The sequence below is a fragment of the Arachis hypogaea genome, chromosome 19 (assembly GCF_003086295.3).
Source record: "Arachis hypogaea cultivar Tifrunner chromosome 19, arahy.Tifrunner.gnm2.J5K5, whole genome shotgun sequence".
NCBI lineage: Eukaryota > Viridiplantae > Streptophyta > Magnoliopsida > Fabales > Fabaceae > Arachis > Arachis hypogaea.
In genome coordinates, this window is record NC_092054.1 from 693,067 (window position 1) to 718,227 (window position 25,161).

The 25,161-nt window shown below is 32.6% G+C and overlaps 4 protein-coding genes and 1 non-coding gene across 7 annotated transcripts; 4 read left to right on the forward strand and 1 right to left on the reverse strand.

Moving 5' to 3' along the window:
* Positions 1-2,771: 2,771 nt before the first annotated feature.
* LOC112752010 (FBD-associated F-box protein At4g10400) lies at positions 2,772-5,332 on the forward strand. Its single transcript, XM_025801375.3, has 4 exons — positions 2,772-3,787; positions 4,064-4,306; positions 4,389-4,538; positions 4,622-5,332. The coding sequence occupies exons 1-4, from the start codon at positions 3,098-3,100 to the stop codon at positions 4,913-4,915; spliced, it is 1,377 nt and encodes a 458-aa protein (XP_025657160.1). The 5' UTR covers positions 2,772-3,097; the 3' UTR covers positions 4,916-5,332.
* On the forward strand, positions 4,790-10,016 carry LOC112752008 (protection of telomeres protein 1b). Of its 2 annotated transcripts, none has more exons than XM_025801373.2 (11): positions 4,790-4,931; positions 6,620-6,852; positions 7,190-7,326; positions 7,555-7,774; positions 7,863-7,927; positions 8,043-8,131; positions 8,357-8,644; positions 8,742-8,818; positions 8,959-9,023; positions 9,154-9,306; positions 9,494-10,016. In XM_025801373.2, the coding sequence occupies exons 2-11, from the start codon at positions 6,729-6,731 to the stop codon at positions 9,701-9,703; spliced, it is 1,428 nt and encodes a 475-aa protein (XP_025657158.1). In that variant the 5' UTR covers positions 4,790-4,931; positions 6,620-6,728; the 3' UTR covers positions 9,704-10,016. The 2 variants fall into 2 exon arrangements, with proteins under 2 accessions (XP_025657158.1, XP_025657159.1); XM_025801374.2 differs by having other exon boundaries at positions 7,555-7,744.
* LOC112753612 (small nucleolar RNA snoR113) lies at positions 6,964-7,059 on the forward strand. Its single transcript, XR_003177991.1, has one exon. It is a non-coding gene; the product is annotated as a small nucleolar RNA snoR113 (small nucleolar RNA).
* An 836-nt stretch (positions 10,017-10,852) lies between the features above and the next one.
* Positions 10,853-14,326, forward strand: LOC112752007 (uncharacterized). 2 transcript variants are annotated; one of them, XM_025801371.3, is made up of 7 exons: positions 10,863-11,125; positions 11,283-11,366; positions 11,668-11,800; positions 11,909-12,012; positions 12,361-12,532; positions 12,643-12,783; positions 12,879-14,326. In XM_025801371.3, the coding sequence occupies exons 2-7, from the start codon at positions 11,317-11,319 to the stop codon at positions 13,881-13,883; spliced, it is 1,605 nt and encodes a 534-aa protein (XP_025657156.1). In that variant the 5' UTR covers positions 10,863-11,125; positions 11,283-11,316; the 3' UTR covers positions 13,884-14,326. The 2 variants fall into 2 exon arrangements, with proteins under 2 accessions (XP_025657155.1, XP_025657156.1); XM_025801370.3 differs by having other exon boundaries at positions 10,853-11,366.
* Positions 14,327-14,936: 610 nt separating this feature from the next.
* Positions 14,937-23,231, reverse strand: LOC112752005 (exocyst complex component SEC6). The gene is made up of 24 exons (XM_025801367.3): positions 22,859-23,231; positions 22,127-22,254; positions 21,934-22,024; positions 21,727-21,816; positions 21,552-21,631; positions 21,220-21,312; positions 21,069-21,095; positions 20,828-20,932; positions 19,794-19,932; positions 19,618-19,662; positions 19,270-19,325; positions 18,738-18,846; positions 18,320-18,460; positions 18,030-18,209; positions 17,874-17,957; positions 17,683-17,769; positions 16,574-16,618; positions 16,415-16,493; positions 16,186-16,255; positions 15,959-16,046; positions 15,781-15,870; positions 15,570-15,686; positions 15,384-15,446; positions 14,937-15,226 (listed from the first exon to the last, which is right to left on the reverse strand). The coding sequence occupies exons 1-24, from the start codon at positions 22,985-22,987 to the stop codon at positions 15,095-15,097; spliced, it is 2,268 nt and encodes a 755-aa protein (XP_025657152.1). The 5' UTR covers positions 22,988-23,231; the 3' UTR covers positions 14,937-15,094.
* Positions 23,232-25,161: the final 1,930 nt, after the last annotated feature.

Consider the following 25,161-nt stretch of genomic DNA (forward strand, 5'->3'; position numbering starts at 1 on the left):
CATGTATTTTTGCTACCATATCATTGACGTAAATTTTCATATTCCGACCTATTTGCTATTGGAATACTTTGTCCATTAGAGTAAGAGAGTTTTGGTTTTGGTATTAAGAGATGTATTCTTTTAATCTTTTTTATCATGGGTTTGGGCATTAATCAAAAGCTAAAGATACTGCTAGTGGAGCTCCAAAATCGTCGCGGAGAGTGTTTAATCTTATGGGTTATACATTGAACGTCTGGTGTTGCGATTGACCTACAATCAAAATTTGTTTCTAACATTTTGTTGTTGGATAGCTTACTGTGTTTGCCTTTTTATAAACTATATTGCTGATCTTTTTATTTTTTTCATGTCTTATGTCATTTCTTAAATATAGAGGATATGAGGTTGTGATTTACCTGCAACTAAAATTTCAAGTCTCTAATTCTTTGTAGGAAAAACGTTGAAGGAGAGGACTGACAAATGCTTAAAAGAAAAACAGATGCTGAAATTTGCTTCATTATGTTTCCTTATAAGAGTCTGATTAGAATTACGTTAACATAATTTTCCAAAATTAATTGGTAGTTTTCTTCTATGCTTCAACATCAATGAACTTTGTACTTTTTGTGCTAGAGTTAATTAGTAATTTTCTTCTATGCTTCAACATCAATAAACTTTGTATTTTTTGTGCTAGAGTAATATTTTTGTGATAGAGTTCTATATCTTCTATTGAATATGCCGAGTTAAAGAAGCAAAAAGTTTATGAAGCAAGACTGGAATTGATGAGGCAGAAGCTTTGGTTCCCTCACCACTCTATTTTGTCTTTCTATGATTTTTTAAAAAGCTGCCTTAATTTCTCATTATCTCATATAGTCTTTTTTAAGAGGCTTTGGCTTTTAAATTATGACAGTATAAAAATCTCATATAAGTAATTCTTTTTTTCTTTTGGTGCACCTATTTGCCTTCTTAATCTGTGATAATTTCTTAATATTTAATTTGTAGGTATTACCAAAAATATCATGGCCCAAAAGTTCACAAGCTCTTAGATCAAATAAGCTCATATTCAATTACTATTATCAAGGAGTTAGGAAAAATCATTGTTCTTAACCGATGTTGCTCATATGATATCATCGTAGATAGTCCCCCTAAATGGTTCCATCAAGAATAATTTGATGGACTAGCAGAGGAGGAGGGAAATTTTTTTTTTTTTTTTCGAAAAGCTTCCAAAGATGCTATAAGTTTGTAAAAGCTATAGAAGAAAAAATCAGCACAATTATTTATTCAAAGAACTAAAAGAAAATAGTTATTTCACTAGGTATGAGCCATTGACAACTAAAATAGTTGATGGTTTATATGATTTATGCTTTAAGACATTACATTTTCTTTATTTTTGTTTTTGTTTTTGTGTGCGTGTGTGTAAGGATGTTAACATGTGCTTGAATGTTGATTTGTGTTACTTAAGCATATATGCTTAAGTAGAACAAAAATGTTGATTGTGTTGTTGTATCAATGACTGTGTTAGGTAACTATATATGTCAACTGTTGCTTATAATTAGGCTAATGAAAAAATGTGTGTAATTTTTTAAAAATACATTAGTAATTTATGTGATTAATAGTTGGAATTTATTTATGATGTGTTTTAGTAATTGTTATTGGATTATAAGTTTGAGGAAACACTTCTAATTTATTTTTCTTTCTTCTTTTTTCAGTTTTACAGCAAATAAAGAAGGAAATAAAAAGAGAGAGGAAAAATAGAAAAATCGAGAAAAAAATATGAAAAGTGAAGAATTTAAAAAATATCCTTTTTTTTTTGTTCTCTTCTATGTCATTGTGAATAAAAATGACTTTTTAGATATGTTAAAAATATATTATTCATAAAATACTTACTAAATAATAACTTATGAATAAAATAATATGTAACAAATTAAATTATAAGTTAAATTTTAAATTTAATAATTGATTAATAATAAAAATATAATATATGATTTTTTATAAAAAATTTTATTGAAAAGGTAGCCTTATTGTACTAGGATTATATATAAAAAGTTGCGTGTAAAACAATGCACGTTTGTGCTTAACTTTAGAGAAATGTTAAGGATTAATATTTTGAGCCGATATTTTTTTTATATTATTAAAATTTTATAATAAAATTTATATTTAGTGTTTAAAGTGTAAGCCAAGTTATCACAAAAAAATGTTTAAGCCAAATATTAAAAGATAATAAATTTTATTCGTTATATATCATTCTCTTTTTAATTAGAATACATATAAGATAGTAAAAAAAACATATAAAATAGTTAATTTCTCCTGTATATAACAATAAATCTATATATTTATTTGTTTTAATAAATTTAATTAAAATATAATTTAAAAGTTATTAATTAAAATTATTAATTATAAAGATAATATATTAACTATTATTAAATGAATTAACCATTCTAAATTTTATATATTAACTTTTTATAATCAAATTAAACTATCATTATGATAATATTTTTAAGCTCAATAAATATATTTATATAAGACAAATATATGATTATTTACTTTCTATATTTTTTTTGTCATTTATCACCTATTCCACTACTTTAAGTAGGTAATTTTAAAATTTTTACCTCATATATTTTCATACAAATCAATAATACGTAGACATCTATTATTAATAAGAAAAAGATCCTCTTCAATTTTTTTAACAATTAATAGAATACAGTGTGATCTCTTACTTTTAATTTTATGAGTGAGATCAAAAATAAATGAGAGAAAAAAAATAATAAATAATTAGATTAAACACTGAATATCATCTATTTTTTTTTTCACCGAAGAGAATTCACTCCCTATTAATAATATAATTTATAATTTAAGATCAACAAATTTATAAAAAAAAAAAAGGGTCTCGGAACACGGGCTTTTTGCTAGTTATTGTTAATGAACACAATGTCACAAATTCACAATTGAGAGAAACTCGGGGCAGATCCACGGTTTGCCTCCGAAACCTGTATTCTGTGCAAGTTTTGGAAGCTCTACTGAAATATTGAGCAGTTTCTATTTGTTCCATTTTTTTCTTTTATTACTAAATGTTTGACACGCTTGAATCCCACAATCCCTAGCCACCTCCTCTGCTGTCAAAATGGGAAAACGGCGGAAGCAAAGGCAGAGGAAAACGAAAGCAGCAGTTGATAGGGACGTTATCAGCAGGCTGCCGGATGAAATCCTGTGCAACATCCTCTCATTCCTTCCAACCAGAACGTCAGTGGCCACCAGCGTCCTCTCTCGCAGGTGGCGCTACCTTTGGAAGAAAGTCCAAGCCTTGGACCTCAGCGATGATTTCTTTTACACCCCTGAACTTTCACGTGATGAAGCACAAGAGCGGTTTCTTATTTTTCTCAAGGAGTTTGAGCCGCTTCTGCTCCCGCTCCCCATGCGTAAGTTCCGCCTCTCTTGCCCGGTGGGTCAATTTGGGTATACAGACCTTATTGGTTGGATTGAGCACGTCATCGGCAGGGTTAGTGAACTCTATTTCTCTGTGAGGAGCGATGGGCAGACTTATGAATTGTATTTTCGCAATTTGCATAGCACTTCGCTCGTGTCGCTCGTTTTGGACGGTAATATTATGATTGTTGTGGATTTTGTTCCCACTCCCAGTGAAAGTATTTTCCCATCCCTCAAGAACCTAGAGCTGAATGTCATTTTCAACTATGTGGACCTCGATTTGCTTCTATCTGGTTGCCCAGCTCTTGAAACTCTTAGGATCACTTTAACTGATTTCCGTCTTGAAGCATTCCACATGCCTCGTTCCTTGAAGAGTTTAACCTTTGAGGTCAGGTCACTGTTATTATTATTATTATTATTAGAGGAATGCTAGGGGCAGCAATATTGGTGTTTTGTAACCATCAATTGGCTATCAATAGTGTTTTTAATGGTGTGAGATTACATCTAACTGTGAAAAATCACTCACTTTTGTTTTGATGGTTAAGTACTGGCCAAAAAACACAAAAGTTGCTGGCTCCTAGACTTTTCTTAATTGTTATTGTGATGTAATATGGTCTTATCACATGACTTAGTCTCTGATGTTTACTTTACTAGCTTTTTGCAGGAACAATATTCAGATTCCGAAGATGTGACACTTGAGCTTCTTGAGGTAAACACTCCATCTCTTGAATACCTACGTCTCAGCTTACGAGGTTGTTACGCACAGATTTTGGTTTGTGATTATCCCAACATAAAAAAAGCATCTCTAGATATTTCTCGTAAATCTGGGAATATTGCTTGGGTTCCTAAGCTCCTCCGGGCACTTTGCAAAACAAAATTCTTGTGGCTGCAAGTTTCAACAATCGAGGTGATTTGCTTAACAAAACGATGAATTTATGGTTGTTTTAGTCATGTGTTGAAATTAATATCCAATGATCTTTTCCACGCAGTGTTTGATTTGTGCGCCAGTACTAGTCCTTCCCGACTTTTGCAATTTGATTCAGCTGCAACTCGATTTTCATAGTTTCCAGAGTAGTCTTCTAATAGACTTGCTTCACAGTTGTCCTAAGCTTCAAGCTCTAAAAATTTATATATCTCAGGTATGGTTGATCTCATTACTTCAACTTTTTGTCTATTTGCAATTTGTTTGCATCCTTTGATTTGACTTGTTCCTTGTTTTCAGTGCATGAATTCTATTTTGAGCGGATCTTACCTAAAATCACACAATGGTTGGACACAGCCACTTAGCATTCCTCACTGCATTGTATCGCATTTGAACACTGTTGAACATCGAGGATATCTAAACACTCCAGAGGAGCATGAATTTACCGCTTATATTTTACAAAGAGGACTTGTTTTAAAGACAATGAGAATTCATACTAAATATAATCTTGACTCAAAATGTGAAATTTACGAGGCATTATCTCAAATACAAAAGGGCTCTAGCATGTGCCGACTTGAAGTAAAAACTAACTGATCAGCATTCACCTGTGGTAAGGACTTTGTTGCTGTATGCTCTCGGCTCTCTGCTGAACTATATGCTTCTTTTGCATCAATGGTTACATGAATCATCAGTAATTTGTTTTTTCCAATACCTGTCACAAATTCTAAATAGTTTGCTATGAATGTATGATCTAAGGGAATTGGCAAACAGACAGTTCCATTCTTGGTGGTTGGCTTTGATAATGTTGAAGTATGTATGTATTTCCTTTGCTCTTACAATGTGCATAAACTATTGATTTTACTTTTTGGAGAACAAGATTGGTACTGTGCATATGATGTTGTACTTAGCTTTTACAGTTGGATACCTTTGTGCTGTAAAAATAATTATATAAATTGTTGACCTAGACAATAATGCCATGATCTGAAAAAGAAAAATCATTGATGGGTTGAATCTCGGTAGTTATCTGAGGGTAGAATTTTTCAGCATAATATAGCAGACTGAATTTGGCATAGCTTTGATTTTTTTAGTTGTTGGAGACATGTTCTAATGCTGGTCTGCAAGTATATAGTATCAATAAGATTATTAAAGTAAGTAGAATCATCATATACCTTTTCTTTAAAAGAGGATTTTTAGTTAGTGGAATTTCTAGGTGTCTTGATGGAGCGGGTTTTACAGTGAGTTTTTACGTAGTGTTCCCTTTTTATTCAAGAGCACATATGCTCCATCTTCATCTTCCATAGATTCAATTTATTTTGATCTCTCTTTCCATCCTCTCTGATTTGGTCCCTTTTTTGTTTTCATTGATGGATTTCTAAATTTTCGCTTCTCTCTTCTGATATCTTTCTTTTCCAATCACCTTCTTTATTTATTATTATTACGGTATTGTAAATATATATTTTTTGGAATAAACTACTTGGTGCTTGTTCATTTTTCAGAATGACAACTCGACCCCTTAATAAAAAACGATTTACTTCTGTTCATGTCCTCTACTTCCTGACACCATGCGGTTCCTGTTATTGTTGTTTTCGTTAACTTTGAACGAAAAAATTCCGACGTGTCAGGTTAAAAAATAAATAGAGATCTAATTGTCTTTAAATTTAAATTGGTTAGAAATTTATTTGTCCTTATTTTTTAAATGATATCTTTTTCAAATTATTTTTTATTCATTATATTAATATTCTTTTTTCAATAAATTATTGAATATATGGTATAATAAGTACAAATTAATTAATAAATTATTCAAATTTAAAAATATTATTTATTATGAAACTAAATAAACAACTCTCAAATATAATTTTTAAATATAAAATAATAAACATTAAAATTCGGTTAATACATTAATAATAATAATCCTATGATATTAGAGTTATTAATTTAATACAAAGATACCAAATAGAATTATTAATTTAGTTTAAAGAGATAAAAAATTAAATTTGTTATTACTCAGAAAAATTTTACTATATATCAAATAATGTGTTCATTAATTTCTACTTTATTGTAAAAATTAATTAGGTCATAGTACTTGATTTTGAGTAAAATATATATAAATTTAATTAAATTTTAATATACGTAAAACTTTAATCAATCCATATTATTTTTATATTGATAAATCTTCATCGATTTATAGTCTTATGACAATATGTATTATTAATAGATTAATAATATTACTGATGTTTTGAGTTTTCCATTCAATAATATGACAATATGTATTATTACTATATTAATGTGACTACTCAGTATCTTCCGATTCATCCAAATTGAAACTTTGAGTGTCGTCTCCCTCTCCCTCCACTTTGTAAGTTCCATTGCTTTGACGCAAAACCCTAACTGAGTATGTGAGAGAGAAATGGCTTCCAGAAGCGGAATGAAGTGTTTTCCGATAAAAGATGTTCTTGCATTACTCAGCCAGAGAGTGTCTGTTGTGGCGGTTATCCTCGAATACTCCTTCCCTAAGACTACGAGAGGCACTGGTATGTATCTTCATTTCTCGTTGCAAAGTTTGCATCTTTCCTCTTTCAAATTTATGGTTTCTTCTATTTTTTACTTTCATTTTTTCAAAAAGAAACATTTAACTTGAGAACCGGCGATGATGATAAAAAGGCCGGGCTTACAGCTGCCATGTGCTTCCACTGGTAGTAGCTTGATGAGTGTTTCTCTGAAGGTGTTTTTTGAGCCGGTTTCACTTGTGTGTGTGTGTGGAATGTTTGAGTTTGACCAACTTTGATGACCTTCTTTTGTCAGAGTATAGCATGAAATATATAATCTGCTAATGCTGCTGCTCATGGTGTTCATAACAAATTTCTGCAGATTACTGCTGTGTCTTAAGAATAGTTGATCAATCACATCATGAAACCGGCATGGCTGTTAATCTTTTTGCTCTGACTGCTGATAAGCTTCCCCATGTTGCTGAAGCCGGAGATGTGATTCACCTTTGTAATGTTTTGGTATGCTTTCATATTAACCTCTTGCATTCACATGTTGAAGTTAATGTATTGCACGAGTTTACATAGATATTGATTAGTGACCTTGTGTTGTAAAGTTGAAATTACATTGACATAAACTGTATGTTCATTTGCTAATTGCTACTCTTATTGAATAGAAGTGAAATTTCTTTTGTATAGACAAAATTACATCTTGTATTCTTTAAATATTCACTGTTTTATCTTTTGTAGGTAAGATCGTTTGATGGGGAATATAATCTCGTTTACAGTAAAGCATTTTCCTCTTTTGCCTTATATCAAGGGAAAGATAGTAATGATCTTGTTCCTTATCAAGTTTCTTCTAAGTATCAGCGTACAAATGAGGACAGAATATGCATACACGAACTTAGAAAATGGCGGGTCGACTTTCAGCCGAATGATGGTACTTTGGTGATGCATCCTGTATTACTCAGTATAGACTTGCATACATCCATTAAGCTTTATACTTTGCTAAGTTTTGATGTGTGAACTGAATTCAAGGTTTTTGATATGCTGTGTAGGCAGACATGAATTTCGTTTGTTTAAAGAAATCAAGGAAGGGGATCACGTGAATTTGGCATGCAAGGTAGTTTAGTTGGATTTTAGTCACTATGTTGCACGAGAGATTTCTATACCCGTACTTTTTATTGTTTCTACTCAAAAGCACTAATTCTACTTCATGCTTTTCGTTGTACCTTAAGATACTTCATTTCGGTGAGGTTGCCAAAGATGAATGGTTTATCTATGTCTGGGACGGTACTGATGCCCCACCAAACACCATACGTTCAAAGTGAGTTGAAATACAAGCTTGCTTTTATGTGAACATCTCTGCTATTTGTAATTAATGATAGAGAACATATATTGATCCTTTGCTATTAAGGGATTAGTTTTCAATTGTATATATCCATTGCGCTAGAGGTGATTTTTCGACTAGTTTATATGATTGTAAAAAATGTTTTATGTTACTATGTTGGTGTGTTAAAGAAATTTTGTTGTCTCTATTTATGAATTGCAGGCTAGAAGATGAAATGAATTGTCCACTTCCTTTACAATTGGAATCATTGGCCTGGCCAAGAGATCTATATTGTACTTTCCCTACTGTTGGGTCCATATTGAGGATAACCTTTGATGGAAGCATTGACAAGAGTCATTTTCACCTTCTAGACAATGTTAAACTTAAATGGATTAAGTTGGTCAATATGCGCCTTGAAGTGCATGCAGGACTATGGCGTGGTCTTTTTACCCCTTTTACAAAGTTTCGATACACTCCAGCTGAAGATAATCTCATTTTAACACGCAAAAGGTGGTAGACAAATTAGTTCAAACATTTACATGGTTTGGATATATAAGGTTGGCAAACTTGAGCTTATCTATGTATCTTTTTGTTTGCCTTGAAGCAGGTTCTCTGAGGAGCGGATATCTCGGAGATTTGAAATAAATTATTTGGGGTGTGTCCCTGTACCTTCAACTGTGACAGGTATTTCATTTGTCTCACTAAGGTCTATTTCCTTAACTTATAATTTTTCATATTAAAGTTATGATTGGCAGAAATTACGAGAATTTTTATCTTATATATATATTTTAAAGTGGAATAACAATCGTTCTTGATCAATACAGTTGTAACGGTTGATTGTCATTGTGCGCCGCATGTTACTCTGATGGAAGCCCTCACAAATAATCAGGTGTTATATGTCCTTTTCGTTGTTGTGCCCATGCTCTTAGTTTCAACTCAGTTACTCTCCCTCCATATACACAAGTCATACATGCACAGATTACTGATGCTCTTCTGCTTATTGAATTAATGTATTGTAGGTGACCGCCAAGTTCAAGTGTGTAGTTCGAGTGGTTGCAGCGTTGCCTTGCCAACCTGAAATGCTCCGCTCTCCTGCTGGGATATACAGAATGCGGTTGACCCTAGAGGATGCAACAGCTAGAATTCATGCCTATGTTTTTGCCAAGGATGGGGTTTGCACAAATTTTATCTAATGTTCATAGATTTAGGCTTCTTGTTAATTGTTTTATTATAATGAGCTAAAGTTATTGTTTCTAACTTGAGTTTTGCTTTATCACTTTTAATATCTTATTTTGTTTTCCATATTTATGTGTCTGGTCCTTTTCCTTTTCCGTTTTTTGTTATCTTGATACATGGCAGGAGACTCTTTTTGGTGGCTATCCGGACACGGATAGTTTGAGCAAGAAGCTAAACAAATTGCTTGGAGTAACTGAAGGTGGTGCTACCAGTGATAAGAGACATCCGCCATGGGTTTCTGTTTGTCTTGAATCATATTACCTCAATAAAGATGACACCTGGGGAACTAGACATTTCAGAGTATCCAGCACCAAAGTAGCGGAAGAAGCATGAAGTGTTGTTAAGAATGCTTTTCTCCACCTTTTTTGAGAGACTATATGTTGCAGGCTGTACATTTTGGTGAACTAGAAAATGCAGTTATATTTTGCTAGAGATATAGGACTTGCTTTGTATACAAGGAAAAATGGAAAACCTTTGTTTTTTTGGTAAACTTTGAATGTAAATGTGTAGATGAAATGCAACCCTTCTGGAATGAACAATAGTATATCAGGGTATGTAAGGAAATGCTCAATGGAACAACTTTATATGATATGTGAATATTGATATCTATATTGCAATCATACAAACTGTGGTTGAAGATGCAAAAGCCCAAATATTCATTGTTAATAAATGTGTATATTCAAATAGCAAGGTAACCAAGGCTTTTGTATTTGATAAAAAATACAACCTTTATTTATTATTATTTTTATTTTGGACTTGAAAAAATGCAACCTGTTACCTTGCTTAGTAGATGTTAGAACATAGAACTTAGAAGTATAGAACCCTTATATGGTATAATTGCAAAACCCAAAATCAATGTTTCGGATTACCGCGTTGATTTACTTGATGAATGATGGAAATGTCGGCAATATATAATGATATGATAGATCAAGCCATACAATATTTTAAAAGAAAATGAATAACAGATATTAGGCATACTTTTTTTTTTGTTTTCTTTTCTCAAGGTTTTTTGGCTGGTGCTAAAATCTCTTGGAATTTATTTTAGTGGTTAATACTAGATAATTATATCTTTGCTAACGACTTCTGTTGGTAAGATAATTATAGACTCTCCATACTCAATTAGGAGGTTGCGGGTTCGAGTCTCCTATCTTTTTAAATTTTTAGCCAATGAGTAATAGCTCAAATGGCATAGACTTCCCATACTCAATTAAGAGGTTGCGGGTTTCGAGTCTCCTATCTTTCCAAATTTGTCAATGAGTAATAGCTCAAATGGCATAGACTCCCCATACTCAATTAAGAGGTTGCGGGTTCGAGTCTCCTATCTTTCCAAATTTTGGCCAATGAGTTATAGCTCAAATGACATAGTCTCCCCATACTCAATTAAGAAGTTGCGGGTTCGAGTCTCTTATCTTTGGTAAAAAAAAAAAGATAATACTTGTGATAAAAAATAATAATATTAACAAATTCTTTGACTGAAAAAACAATTAAACATATCATTATTTTCCTTTCATTGTTTATATTTTTATAAAATCTAAAACAAAGGTTCCGAAGTCTTTGTAGCATCAAACTCTTAATAAAAAAAAAAAGGGAAAATTAGTTTTATTTAACAAACGAGATATAAAGTATAAACAAGAAACGAATTAAAAAAAAAAAAGAGTTGGGTTTCACTTTCACAAATCCTTATTGAGTTCAGATTTCAGAATCCTTACTTGTTAAGGAAAGGGATTTTCGCAATTTTCCTCTCGTTTTTTCTTCGTATGTAACACATCCATCATCGTTGATATCACACCCAATTCACCTTTCTCTTTCTCATTCTAAAAATCCAAAATAATCACCAAACTCTCTTTAATATCCTAAACTCACAGAAATTCTCAATTTTTGGTTTTGAGTTTTGATCTCGCTCTGATTTTAGGGATCCATTTCTGATCGAAACAAAGACCCGCACCATGTCGATGCTCGATTCGTTCTTCAAACAGGGTTTTAAAGCTGCTAAATGGTACTCCTTCTTCCGCTTTTTTTTTTTTGATATTCAAGTTTGGATGAGCTGAATTTAATTTTGATTACTGCATCGTTTAGTTTTATGCCTTCATTGAACTATTTGATGTTGATTACCATGAATTATTGTTTTTCTTAATTTGCTCAGGAACTGGATTATTATGATTTGAGTATCTTGAATATTGATTTGTTGTGCAATTTCTGGAGGGATTATTTTATTTTTATTATTTATGTTTTGGTTCCCTGTGTTTACATGTTCAACTGTTCAAGTGATTGATGATCACCATTGTTTATACTTTCAGTAAGACCCTGCTGAAGCTGACAATTCCACGCATAAAGCTTCTAAGGAACAGAAGAGATATCCAGTTAAAGAATATGCGGCGGGAGATTGCCAAGCTACTTGAGACTGGTCAAGAAGCCACAGCTCGCATCAGGGTATAGCTTAATCTCTTTTCAGTGTGATAATTTTGAACCGATGACCCCGGACAAAAGGGAAGTCTTTTATGGTATTAAAGTGTTCTTGAATGTTTTTGCTTGATGCAGGTGGAGCATATTATCAGAGAGGAGAACATGATGGCTGCCCAGGAAATCATTGAACTGTTCTGTGAACTGATTGCTGTGCGACTTCCAATAATCGAGGCACAAAGGTATTCTAGCTTTTTTTGCTGGTTTGAATTTATTTGACATTATTGACATCCAAGTATGATTTACAATTAAGCTAGCAATGTGTAGAACATGCATTTGTTAACATGAAGCATTTTTTTGTCACTAAAAGTAGCACTACCCCCCCATCCCCCTCCTTTTTTCTCAATCATTCATCTTTCACTTATTATTAGTCAATTGTTCAGCTTTTTGTTTCGAGGTTAATTTGGAAATCTCTTAGAATTTTTAGTAATATAAATCTATATCCATGTGGATCAGAATAGGTTTTTGTGTAGCTTCTATATACCATTTGACGCGTTATTTTGTCTCATCAAATTTTTAATGTTTCTCAGGGAATGTCCCCTAGATTTGAAGGAAGCCATATCTAGCGTATGTTTTGCTGCACCCAGATGCGCAGATCTGCCAGAGTTATTGCAGGTTCAGCAGGCATTTGCTGCCAAATATGGGAAAGAATTTTTATCTTCTGCTACTGAGCTCAGGCCGGACTGTGGTGTTAATCGCCAGGTTCCTTAACTTTTCATCCTATGTGGAGGAAAGCATTTATTATAGACTTACCATCAAGGATGAAAGTTATTCTCTTTTATGACATTTTTCCTTGTGAATTTCACTTGCAGTTAATAGAGCTGCTGTCGGTTCGTGCTCCGTCACCTGAAAAGAAACTGAACCTTCTAAAAGAAATTGCTGTTGAGCATGAGATAGAATGGGATCCGGCTGCTTCAGAAACCGAGTTCTTTAAGAAACACGAGGACTTGCTGGTAAGTGCTAGGCAGTAGTGACTAGTGCAACAGTAACAATCTCATGTTGGCTTTCCTTTCTTTGCACCATAATCTTAAATGTTTTTTCTTTGTAGAATGGCCCCACACAATTTGTTGGGTCAAACGTGCCACCACCTGAAGAAAAACAGGATGAAGAGTCAGACACTGCTCGTGATACATTCAATAAAGAACAACCTGATTCTGATTCCGATTCGGACATGTTAGACTTCCCTGATGTGCCTAAGGTATCGGTCCAGCCAAATGCAAATGTTGCCACAGCTCCAGGAGTTGTTCCACCTCCTGAAGTTGATCTTCGTTCATCTAGCTACTCTGGAGATTTCCCAGATACAAGGCATGAGCAAGTTCATGAGATATCAACTATTCAGAGAGATGAACCCCAGAATACATCTGGTAAAATGGAAAGCAAGCAGTTTGTGCCATTCATCTCCCCTCCTTCACTACCGCCTGGATCATATTCTACTAGACATAGTGATTCTCCTCCCCCCATGTCGAGCACAAAAGTTGAAGCCAATGTGGACTCCTTGTCAAGCTCAAAATCTGAAGCCAATGTGGACCTGCAGGATGTGTTGGCTGCTGCTCATGCTGCCGCAGAAACTGCTGAACGTGCTGCAGCTGCAGCTCGCTCAGCAGCTAGTCTTGCTCAAGTCCGGATTAGTGAGCTTACCAGGAAAAACAGTGAACAGTCACCTGATAGCAGCTCTGTGAACCCATTTTATGCAGGTGGGGACAATCAATCTGTTACAGAAAGGGGACATCTAGCTAAGCATAATTCTGGAGGTACCTCCGATGGCAGTGGCGGAAATACTCCTGAACTTAATCAGGATCACTTTGCTTCACCAGACTCTCATTCTCGTTCACCAAGTTTTCCTTCATTCGATACACTCAAAGCAGATTTTGATACTTCTTTACCAAAAAATCATATAGTGGGAGAGAAATTCTCTGCTCACCAGCCTAATAGATTGCCTTCATTAGATGATGATCCATATTTTTCATACCCCAACTTATTTTCCCGGCAAAGCTCAAATGCAGGATCACAGAATCATCATTCAGATAATAGCCGTTCCACTCATGATATGTGACAGGGAATGAGGGAATTGTCATTCAACCACTCATTTGACTCTGGAAGTCTTGCTCCCGAGTGTTGTTTACATTTTATGCCAGATGTAAAGTCTACATTATTTTTGTTTTAATTTTGAAGAGTACGGAAGTCCCTACTTTGTTGTCTACACTGAACAAACCCTGGCTAGATTTGCACGATGATGGGAAAACTGCAAGTATATAATTGCCTTAGTTCAGAAGCCTTGAATTCTCTCTTGCTGGGTACTCCCAATGGATATAAATTTGCTGTAGTGTTGAAAATAAAAGCTTTCAGCATCAATGCATCATGTAGAAATGAGATTGCCCAATGTTAGGTTACGCCTTACCGGATACTGCTAGACATGTCTTGCTTTCAAAACTTGGTTTGTAAATTGTAATTACTGTAATATTGGTTCAGTTTTATAGTGTGAAATATTTCACTCTACCTCCAAAGGCGTTTTAGTTTTAAGATTCCATAACAAATATAAATGTCAATAATATTATCTTACCACAAAAATGGTGTCTATTTATATATTGACCAATTCTATAGTTTTTGAGAGTTGGTACCTAAATTTTGTCTAATTTACATTTTGTAGTAAGTTTTGATTTTTTAAAAATTATTTATTTTTATATCTTTTAAATCAAATATTAATTTTTAATTTTTTTAGTAAGTAGGTACCACTTTTTAAGTACCATAGCATTAACAATATATAATATATAGCATTAACAATATATAATATATCCCGAATAGCATACTCTTCATTCTTTTAATCTTTTCAATTGGAGCTATATAGACTATAACCACTAAAGAACATATACGTGAATAAAGTATCAGTAGGTCTATGTAATGTACTTGGTAAAACAAAATGGACCAGACGTAATTTTTTATTTTGGTGATTTGATACAATGAAACTTTTTAAATGTGTTATCTTCGATATTTTAACAAAAAAATTCTTCATCATTAGCACACTTCATCAATTGTGCCCTCTCTTAGTCTCTTCCACCACCTTTTTAGTTCTTTTCACCAAATTCAAACGAAAATTAAAACAAAAAAAATAAGAATAAGTATTTTAACATAATATACAATAATCAGTATTTATAATATTTTTAAATAACAGGAATTTCTACCAAATAAAGAAAGAATGAATGAAACGCCATAAAGAGGCCATATACAAAACAAATAGCGACATGAACAAGTGAATGCAATGATAGTTCAAGTGAGTTTTCGCCAAATGCCTCCCGACTTAACTTGTAAGCACTTCAATCTTGAGAAAACAAAACCTCTCTTTCGAGGTTTTCCATCAACAAGCGAATTTTCGTACATCTCTTTGCACTCTTGTATCACCTGAGATTAACAAAGAAACATCGTAAATTTGTATCATGAAATTATTTATCCCAAAAGATTAAAGTCTAATATGTACTATCTGTATTCAAAATATCTTAAGATATTTCTTGATTTCAATGTTAGACTTGAGCAAAATAACATGCTGAATGTTATTTACCTCCTTGGCATCTTTCCGTGGAATGCCTTCGCGTAAGGCTACAATTTTCTCAACAACTTCAGGCTGCAGTAGCAGATAAGAACACATTCATCATAATCCTTGTATCAGTTAATTCTACTCTCAATTGCATAATGAAATCAGCTATTATAGAATAAGCTATTGATGAAATAATTTTGGGCAGATTACCGGGCAGTCGGGTTGATGCTCAAGTATATTAGAATAGTTGAGTGTGAAGTAATCCAGACTAGTAGCTGAAGCAAGATCTCGCAAATCTTTGAGTATTCTTAATCTATTTTCAATTTTCTAATAAACAATTTCAAAGGAATTATAGTAAGAAGCTTTGGCATAATTTTCATATTAGAACACAGAACTTATAAGAAATATCAAGAGAACTTACAGAAACATTGATTTCGGTCTTAAAGTAGTCCATGATAACCTCCTCATCTAGTTTCATTCTTTCAATGGTTTCTTCCTTAATGTAGTTTTTCTGAAATTATCGTGACAGATTGTCTTACTGAATAATGTATGCACAATTAAGTCCACAGAAAAGAATCAACAATTATTTACATCAGAACCTGTGATAAGAGCTGATCAACATAAATAACCACTGTTTCCTCCAGGCAGTGTTCAACCAATCTCTTATAAGATCTGTCTTCAATGTACCTTGGATATACAGCAAGTTATAAGTTTTCAAGTTACCAGTTTCTTGACCCGTGCCGAAGAAAGCTTGAGAGAGAGGTGATATTGAAAATTTGGAGAAAATTAACAATACAAAACTACTATGATCAGAAAATTTGCTCACTCTTTTACTTCTTTAAAATAATCTTCATATGTTGCAAGCAAGTACTCTGTAACAAGACCCTCACTCCATTCTGATTTATGGACGGAAAAATGACTAAATCAATATCTTATTAAGAACATTAAATAAGGTGCAAAGGAATATGCTTAATGAGCAACAAGGGTGCAACGAGTCCAAATAGCCAATTACTTAAAAACTGTTACCGTTTACAAGCTAGATGATGATGCTTTACCTGGATGGTATAGCTTGGACAATAACTCCTGGTTACCAGGATCTAAAATTATTACGGTGACAGTTTGATGCAAAGCTTCCTGACATGAAATTAGAAGCAAGATATGAAGATTTAACCAAAAAAATAATAGAATTAAAAAATATGCATGCTCTCACATACCTTGGCAACTTGAAGAAAACCCTTACAAGTATCTTCAAAATTAACCTGAAATGAAACCAAAAATAAGAGAATATGGTCCAACAAAAAAATGGTATTTTTTCTCTTAATTTCCAACTAGATTTAGACTCGCACAATGCGCAAAAACTAATATTATAAATTTTTCGTTCATAATTTTTTAGATAATTAAAAATAATAGATACATTTTTATTTTATAATTAGTTATAAAATAATCTATATAACGCTTAAAACAAAGAATTGTATCCTAATAAATTATAATAAAAACTGATTTAGCAATCTATATTTTATATATATTAAAGTATTTACTTTAGCAAATGTTTAAATTTATAAATTGTATTTTTTTGCACAATCACATAAAGAGAGAATCCCTGTATTGTTACATAATCATAATTAAAAATAAATAACAAAGTTTGTCATATGTAATTTTTTAGCTATCTTTTTAGTATTGTTGTATTTGTTTAATTTGTACATATAGCACTAAACAAACTTATAAAACAAATACAAATATTGGTATGTTTGCTAAATGATGCTCTGTGTTGTGATTTTGATCTTGTGCCAAAGTTAAAAGTGGTTCTAGAGGTTTTTGACGATTTGTGTGAGAGATTATGAGATCGATGAAGTAATATTGTAATAGTAGTAAGAGTGTTGTTGATTATATATATAAGTAGACCATAACAATACGCAATTTAAATATTTATACATAAACATTATTATTATTATTATTATTATTATTATTATATAGATGTTAGTTGCATTTAACCGTTACTTTATAATTAAAATGCTTAATGATTTGTAGTAAATTTAATTAATTATGGGTATTGAGTAATAGAATGTTTTTTTTTTTGTAAAAAAATTTATAATATAAGAAAGTTTTCTTAATAAATGTCACCTATTCAACTTATGAGTATCAACTTTTATATATATATATATATATATATATATATATATATATATATAATTGACATGGCACAATGGCAAGTAAACTATATCTCATAAACTTATCTCAAAATATCTTGGTATCAACTTTTATATAATAAAAATAGATAGATATAAGGCCGGAAGTTGATATACTGAGTAACAAAGCTCCTAACCTGGTCAGCATAGATCTCTGGAAGGGCTTCTATAGTACTATTACCTAGCTCCATTGCAAGATCATGACAGCGCAAATTGTTGTTAATCTAAACAAAAGGTTAAATTGAAGCTTGTGTAAACATAATTATCAATTGAAATCAACACCATGATGAAATAATGAGTCAAGAAGTAAATTAAAAATTACACTAACCATAGCACAGAGAGGTGCCAGACCAATATCAGGGGCAGGTTCTTCAAGTCTCTTCATTTCAGCAGCTTGAAAATCACTCATCACCTGCAAAATGAATAAAATTTGAGCTACAAGGGAAAAGATAAATGCATGATGCACATAAGTTACATCTATTACCTGAATGGTTGCCAAGGCAATTCTGTATAACATGACATCAGTACTGTTATCCCTAACAATTTGTACTTGCTCAGCAAGTATCCTGAATAAATCAACAGCAGCTGGGGTATATAGCTTTCCATCTTCGGTTCTCTTTGGGGGTTGTGTTTTATCAGCCTCCAAAATATTCAAGTACCATTTCTGAAAACACATTAAGTAAAAATCTTAATGTTATGCATGATGAAGAACACATCCATGGAACAAAAGGAGAATGCCCAAGCTAAATGCAGAAACATGGTATCCATGATTACCTTTGTTGTAGCGTGCATTCTTTCAACATAGGAGTCCATAAGAGGATCCAAGGCACCACTCTCAGAGCACACTTGGGATAGAGTCTCATCAACACCAAGTGCAATGAGATGCTCTTGGTATTCCATCACCCAACCAGTTACCTGATCAACAAAATTAAATGAGAAGAGAAGAACATAGAGAGACTGGTAGAGGAGCATAAATGATAGCAAAGATCTGGAAAGCTTGTAGTATTGGATATTAGTACCTATACCTTAAAATATAGCGCATAACATGTAACATTTGTCACATTCTAACATATTATGTAATATGGACAAACTTGGAAACTAGTAACTCAGTTTCCTAAATTCTACATAGATAGAGAATGCATTGCTGTCTCCCACTTATGAAGACGAATCTGATACACTAACAGTGAAATACCTTTAATATCTCTATATTTGTCAACTCATTCGCCCTGTCACTAAGCAACCTTAGCATCTGAACAAATCTCTCGGTGTATAGATTTACCATTAGTTGGAAAATTTCGTATCTGCCACAATGAAAATCGGATTAAGAGGAAACTAAAACTTCAACACAAAAAATAACCCCACTACAACAAATGTGACCTTAAATGAAGTGAAATGTGCCAGTTTTCCAGAGATAAATTCTAACACACGTTACACATACAACTTGTAATGTGAAATAGAGTGTTCTCTCTAATATCTCATGACTTTTATTGCCTCACTTTCTATTTACCAGCATCAACAGTTACTAAGCCTTGCCACACCAGGTTAGCTCAACACTCTCAACAGAAAATTTAGAAGATTGAAAGAACCTTTGATGATACTAAACAACCATTCAATATACACAGGAGAAAAAATCAGTGGCGAGCACATCTGAAAATTGTAACGAGAATATTCACTGGCAGAAGGTTATCGACGAAAAAAAAGAAAATACTAAATAAGTATCAAACCTTGGGGGGAAACAGGGAGCTACGTAGTCATATATATCTCCAAGTTCATCTGAAATCTGTAGCCAAAAACGAGTTTCTATCACCAATCAGGAGCCATTAAAGCTAACCCGCTCCAAATTCATTATCAACCATCATTATATAAAAGGTAAACGCATCATAAAATATTCACAGAATTCATTAGACTAAAAAGTTTAAAGAAAGTGTCATCTGATTTCTCAAGTACACAAATATTAGCATGCATTATAAACAATCTAACAATGAAAAACAACAATTGGCTGAGGGCTTGAGAAAAGGATGAAATGAAAATAAAAAGTAAGACACTCAAGCTTAAAATTTATTGCAACGTACCACTTTCGCTTCCTCTATAGCTGCTTTCAGGTCCTCAAATACAAGCTGATTCGTATATTAAATCAACGGTCAGTGCCATACCTAATTGTACAGTGAAACTTTGCAGGTGTGTGCATGAGAATAGAAGTAGGTAGATTCTTGATAGTGCAGAGAGCATGTAGATCAGTAAGACCTACCTTAGTGAGAAGCTTGTTAAAGCGCTGTTCCGCAGTCTTCCTTAATTGCTCATAGCACTTATCCTTAAAGCCTTTTCCTTGAACCTTCAATTTTTGCTGTGTTGAATTTTCTGAAGAAGCTGTGGCATTTCCAGCTCTCCTGTCATTTGTTTGCATTAACATAATAATCATGGATTGTTCAATACTGTGCCTGGAACTTTGTTTCTTATCAAAATTGATGTTCCATGTTGGGCATTGCATGAATAATATGATTCGAGTTTGTGAGTGAAAATCATAGAGAAGCCATATAACACACACAGAGACATATGTATATGAGTTATATGAGTTAAGATCAAATACCACAAGGAAAGTTAGGTTGCTTATAGAGTCTATAAAAATAGAATTTTATCTATCAAACGTTGAATTACGTTCACCTATAACGAAGATCATTTATACCAAATTCTGTAAAACTTGAACATCGTTAATACTCTAATCTAGCAACTCATATTCCTGTACGTTTCAATCTTTTATATTACCATCAATTTTAATCTATAAAAATTAAGTCAAATGATTTTACATTGATATGAAATTTTATAGACTTGTTTTACAATATATAAGCTTCTAAACCAATGGTGAGTTTTGTAAAACATTATTTCAATAAAAAGTTATTCAACAGTGTAAAATTTACTTAAATTTTTATATGTATATATAATGAAAAATAAAAAGAATTATAGTTGATATCAAGAACAAGATTATGTAAACATTTTAAAACAAGAACTTAAATTTAAGAAAATTGTAAGGAAAATAAGAGAATGTTTTGTACATGCTAATTTAATAACAACACAAAGGGGAAATGGGGCAACCATCCAACTGTTGAAGACAGTGTAACTAGCAGTTTCTGAAAACATGTCATGGCAAGTAACACTAACTAAACTAATCATACATCAAGATGGCAAATAGGGTTGTTATTCCGGTTGTTATTATTATGGATTATGGATTATCATGATCACAATGTATCTCAACAATGTAAATAAATTTTAAATATTACAACATACGTAGCACTCCTACGAAGATTTGGAGCCGATACCATATCCTCCCCTTCAGCCTCAGCTACTTCCTCTGCAACCTGTTGATCGTGGATTTCTTGCATTTCAACAACTCTAGTATGGGAAAATCAAAGTTGAAATAAGAGTATGCATCGTGTAACGTCCTGTCTAGTGAAAAGATGAAAGGAATAAAGAGAAAAAGAAAACTATAAAATGGGAAGGAAAATGAAATTGTAGATCAACTACACACCTTAAAGCACGGACCAAAGTCTGTGGGCTGCATAAGAAAAAAAAATGAAAAACAGTGAATCATATCACTACCAAAGCAAAAATGGGCAATGTTAAAATTGTTAATTATGATGAAAAGTTAGATATATTCATAACCAAATCATGGCATAAACCTTTGTTTAGAAAGTGCAACGAAATTGGATATGTGACCCCATAGTGTCTTCTCAAAGGTTTCCCAGGTCCTATCTACATCTTCAAAATATTCTCTGAAACAATCAAACAAATACAGAAATAAGATGTGGGAAAGTAGATTCTTATCCCTACAGTACAAAATGATTGGTCAAGGAAACAAAACAAGAATCACAATGTCCACCATAAAATAGCTGCAAGAAACTAAAAGATTTCCAAGGATTGAAATGGCTTAAAGGATGGAATTTATCTCAAAATCTGTGGTCGGCCCCTACGGAATTTAAATAGGTAACGCATATTACTTAAAGTGATGGACCTTAGTCTCCCAGCCTCTTCCTTGTGAGATCCTGCAGCTGCAAGAGCAAATCTCCGCTTTCCATCCAAAGCTGTTAACCTCTGTTCAGATGAAACACAGGATAAGGATTCAAATGAGAATACAAGGATTACCATTTTTAATTAGGAAACAGTATTTCAAGTAAGACCACCCTTACCTCATAAGTGTGCACAATTTCTTTGTCATTAGTCAGAGAATCCCGAGCTGCAGCAGCCTCAACAGAGATGGACATCATACCTCCAACATCCTATTGGAAATCCAAACGAGAAGTTAGCCAAAACCATAAACCAATCCAAACAGGATAAAAACGGCAAATATGCGGGCTGCATTAATCGCATTCTAACATTAAAGACAGAAAAATCACCTTCAGGGTTGTGTTTAAGTTATTTCTTGCATGGGAAAGTAGCTTTATCTGGTCATGGTTCTCGATTAATGTTTGGCATTCCAGACATAACCTGATGCATCGGCAAAAATCAAAATAAGCTCAAACTGAAAGATATAATCATGCTAGTTCATGTAAGAGAAAATAAATTTCAGTTCTCATTATTTTAACATACTTTTCAATGTTGACAAAGTTTTCACGAAGCTGAGTGGTGGTCTGCTCTGAACGAGAGAGTGATTTCAGTCCAGACTGGGCCTTTTCAACCTGCTCTACAACCATGGTACTAAGCTGTGCATCATTGGCCTGAAAGTAAGAGAAAATAGAAACACTCAGTACAAATATTTGCAAGATAATAAGTGAAAAATTAAAAAAGATACACAAACACAGCAAACAATTGTGAATGTCACTGTAAATACAGTACATAAAAAGTAAGTACATATCACAGTAAGAAAACTCGGATCAACTAGAACAAGCACTGGTTCATTTCATAACCAAGTTGATGATAGAAATCAGTGACAGAGTGTAAAACTGCATTAACTTAAATTAATAAAAACAAAAATATACAAAAACTAGGTGAAAGTACCACTACACAAAAGAAATATATTAGTTGAACCATAGTTATATAAATTCACAAATTAGGTGACGCAACGCATACCAATTCGTGAGTATCAATTCACAATTCATAAACGCCATAAGTTTACTTTTCACACAAAATATTTTACATACCAACTTCAGACTAATTAATTGCTTAAATCATAATTACCATAACATTGGGTAGAAAAGTTATCAACGCAATAAAATCTATTTTCCTATACATATATAAACTAAAACACTAACAATAACGAAAACATGAAAGTTAAATTCAATAAAGCTGGTAAGATTGAATGGAACCATAAAGTGATGATACCTGTTGGCGCGAAATGTAATCGGCCTTGATGGAAGAGATTGAGATCAGCTGCTCCGGAAGAGATAGCAGCTTCGCCACCTCGCGAATAGCCGCCTCCTTAGCTTCCACACCGAGATCCTCCGCCATCATCTTCGCCGATAGAAGTTTCCAAAAACAGAAGAAAAAGAAAGGAAGAAGAAAATAATACTCTCTTACGGAATTGTTCCGGTGAAATCGAGCATGAATATGATAAGCGCATGAAGATGCAAACGCGATAAACCAAATTGTTGTTTGGAGAAGAATTCAATGAATGCTTCGAAGAGAGAGAGAGAGAGAGAGAAGTTAGCTAGGAGAGTACTGAACATGTGTATAGTTAGTTACATTAGTCCAAAACGTTTATAGTTTTAGAATTTGATTATTTATATACTAAAAAAAAAAAAAAAATTCAAGGTGTGAAGAATCTGTGTTAACTGTTAAGTGGAAAAGCCAAGATTTAATTATCATTTTTTTTCCTTCGGCTAGCTTTGGTAAATGTAACTTTTTTGTAGTGTTACTATTAGAATTTAGAAATATTGATCCCTTATATTAATACATTAATAAAGTATTTGCCACATTTCATCACATTATGTAAGATGCACAAACTGGAAATCTAGTAATTCAGTTTTCCAAATAATATAGCTAAATAATATTAAAAAGTATAAATTATTAGAAAAATATGATATATAAGTGATAAAAATAATATATAATTGATAAACACAATTATATCAAAAAAAAAAAAAAACTTGAAAATATTGTAAGAACATCATATGTTATAATGTTTTAAGAGTTTATCACCCAATATATACTGAACAAATAAACAATCAATTCAATTTCTTTAATTTAGTAATCTAACAAGATACTTTAATTCATTTTTAAATATTGATAGCTAATTGATGGTCAAAAATAATAAATTCTAATAGCGCTTTAACATTTCTCATAATAAAATCTTTTATAGTTTATAAGAAAACCTCCAAAGATAGAAGAGTGAAGAATATAAATATGCAAACAAATAAGTAATATTTGATTAAAATAATGTCAGTATTTCACCTTTGTATATCAAACTTGCATGCTAAATTGCTAATAATAAAAGGAAATAAACATGGCTTGATGAAAGGAAGAAATAAAGATTTAATACAGTTTGCAAAATGATCTAAACACAATACTTTTTAAAAATACAAATTAAGAATCTAAGGATAAAAAGGAAAAAATTCTAAGCTAAAGTAATATTCAAACAGGAGGACAAGTTGACATCTGACAATACTGTTTGACAACTCTCATCTTCCAAATTGAAGATGCCAATGTTATAATAGTAAACAACGTCTAATGATTGGTCTTCAACAAAATTATCGGTAAAGAAGATCTGATTTCCTTTGCAATTTAAAAAATTATCAGCCAACATTTGAACAGAAGCATTGAATCCAATTACCAATACGGAATTTCCCAAACTAGTTATTCTTGACCATGTGTTTGCATTTTTCTCCAATTTATAAATATCGAATTTGATAGTTATTAAACCACTCTTCCACCTTAGTCCATGACAAACGTCTCACGGCCCACAAATTCAGCTCAACAGAATATACAAATTAAATTATAATTTAGTCTTTATCTTATCTTATAATTATCTTTATCTTTATCTTATCTTTATCTACTTTTATCTTTCATAGGCCAATACTCTATATATACTTAGTTTTACCTTCATAATTTATAATTCATTCAATCAACAATCAATAAAATCTCATCTTTTCTTTTTCACAATTCTTTTATTTTCTCATTCTTTCACAATTTTATTATGGTATCAGAGCTCCTCTTGAGCTCTGCTGACATCCATGGATCAAGGAGAAAGGGCACACCAGCAACTTCATCCGGAGCCTCTTTTGGACCTTTCGTCAGCCCAACACTTTTCTTTCATGGTACTTCCTTTCAATGAAGAAGCTCGTCTTTCAAACCAACTTGAGCTTTTGCCAAGTCCAACTACTCATTATCTTTGTTCTTTCAATACCTTTTCTACCGTTAACAGTTCTTCAAATCGAGATTCATTCTTGAATACTTGGATCATTGATTCTGGTGCCACAGATCACATTGTATCAAATTTGTCTTGGTTTATTTCTTACACACAAATTTCTCCTATTATTGTTCATTTACCAAATGGTTCTCGAACTACTGTTTCTTATAAAGGCATCGTTCAATTTTCACCATCCTTGGTTCTTCATGATGTTCTTTATTTACCTTATTTCAACTTTAATATTATCTCTGTTTCAAAAATTACTTCAGCACTCATATGTGAA

Excerpts from the sequence above, each read along its gene's own strand:
- LOC112752005 (XM_025801367.3), bottom strand. The coding sequence starts at position 22,987 with ATGATGGCGGAGGATCTCGGTGTGGAAGCTAAGGAGGCGGCTATTCGC. Across the intron at positions 21,096-21,219 it reads GTTGCACTTTCTAAACAAAG|CCCACAGACTTTGGTCCGTG; the intron begins GTTTATGCCATG and ends TTTCTTATGCAG. Across the intron at positions 16,256-16,414 it reads GTCCAAGCTATACCATCCAG|AATGGAGTGAGGGTCTTGTT; the intron begins GTAAAGCATCAT and ends TCCATAAATCAG.
- LOC112752010 (XM_025801375.3), top strand. The coding sequence starts at position 3,098 with ATGGGAAAACGGCGGAAGCAAAGGCAGAGGAAAACGAAAGCAGCAGTT. Across the intron at positions 4,307-4,388 it reads TGCAAGTTTCAACAATCGAG|TGTTTGATTTGTGCGCCAGT; the intron begins GTGATTTGCTTA and ends TTTTCCACGCAG. Across the intron at positions 4,539-4,621 it reads TAAAAATTTATATATCTCAG|TGCATGAATTCTATTTTGAG; the intron begins GTATGGTTGATC and ends CCTTGTTTTCAG.
- LOC112752008 (XM_025801373.2), top strand. The coding sequence starts at position 6,729 with ATGGCTTCCAGAAGCGGAATGAAGTGTTTTCCGATAAAAGATGTTCTT. Across the intron at positions 8,645-8,741 it reads CTCATTTTAACACGCAAAAG|GTTCTCTGAGGAGCGGATAT; the intron begins GTGGTAGACAAA and ends GCCTTGAAGCAG. Across the intron at positions 9,307-9,493 it reads ATGTTTTTGCCAAGGATGGG|GAGACTCTTTTTGGTGGCTA; the intron begins GTTTGCACAAAT and ends GATACATGGCAG.
- LOC112752007 (XM_025801370.3), top strand. The coding sequence starts at position 11,317 with ATGTCGATGCTCGATTCGTTCTTCAAACAGGGTTTTAAAGCTGCTAAA. Across the intron at positions 11,367-11,667 it reads GGTTTTAAAGCTGCTAAATG|TAAGACCCTGCTGAAGCTGA; the intron begins GTACTCCTTCTT and ends TTATACTTTCAG. Across the intron at positions 12,533-12,642 it reads ACTGTGGTGTTAATCGCCAG|TTAATAGAGCTGCTGTCGGT; the intron begins GTTCCTTAACTT and ends TTTCACTTGCAG.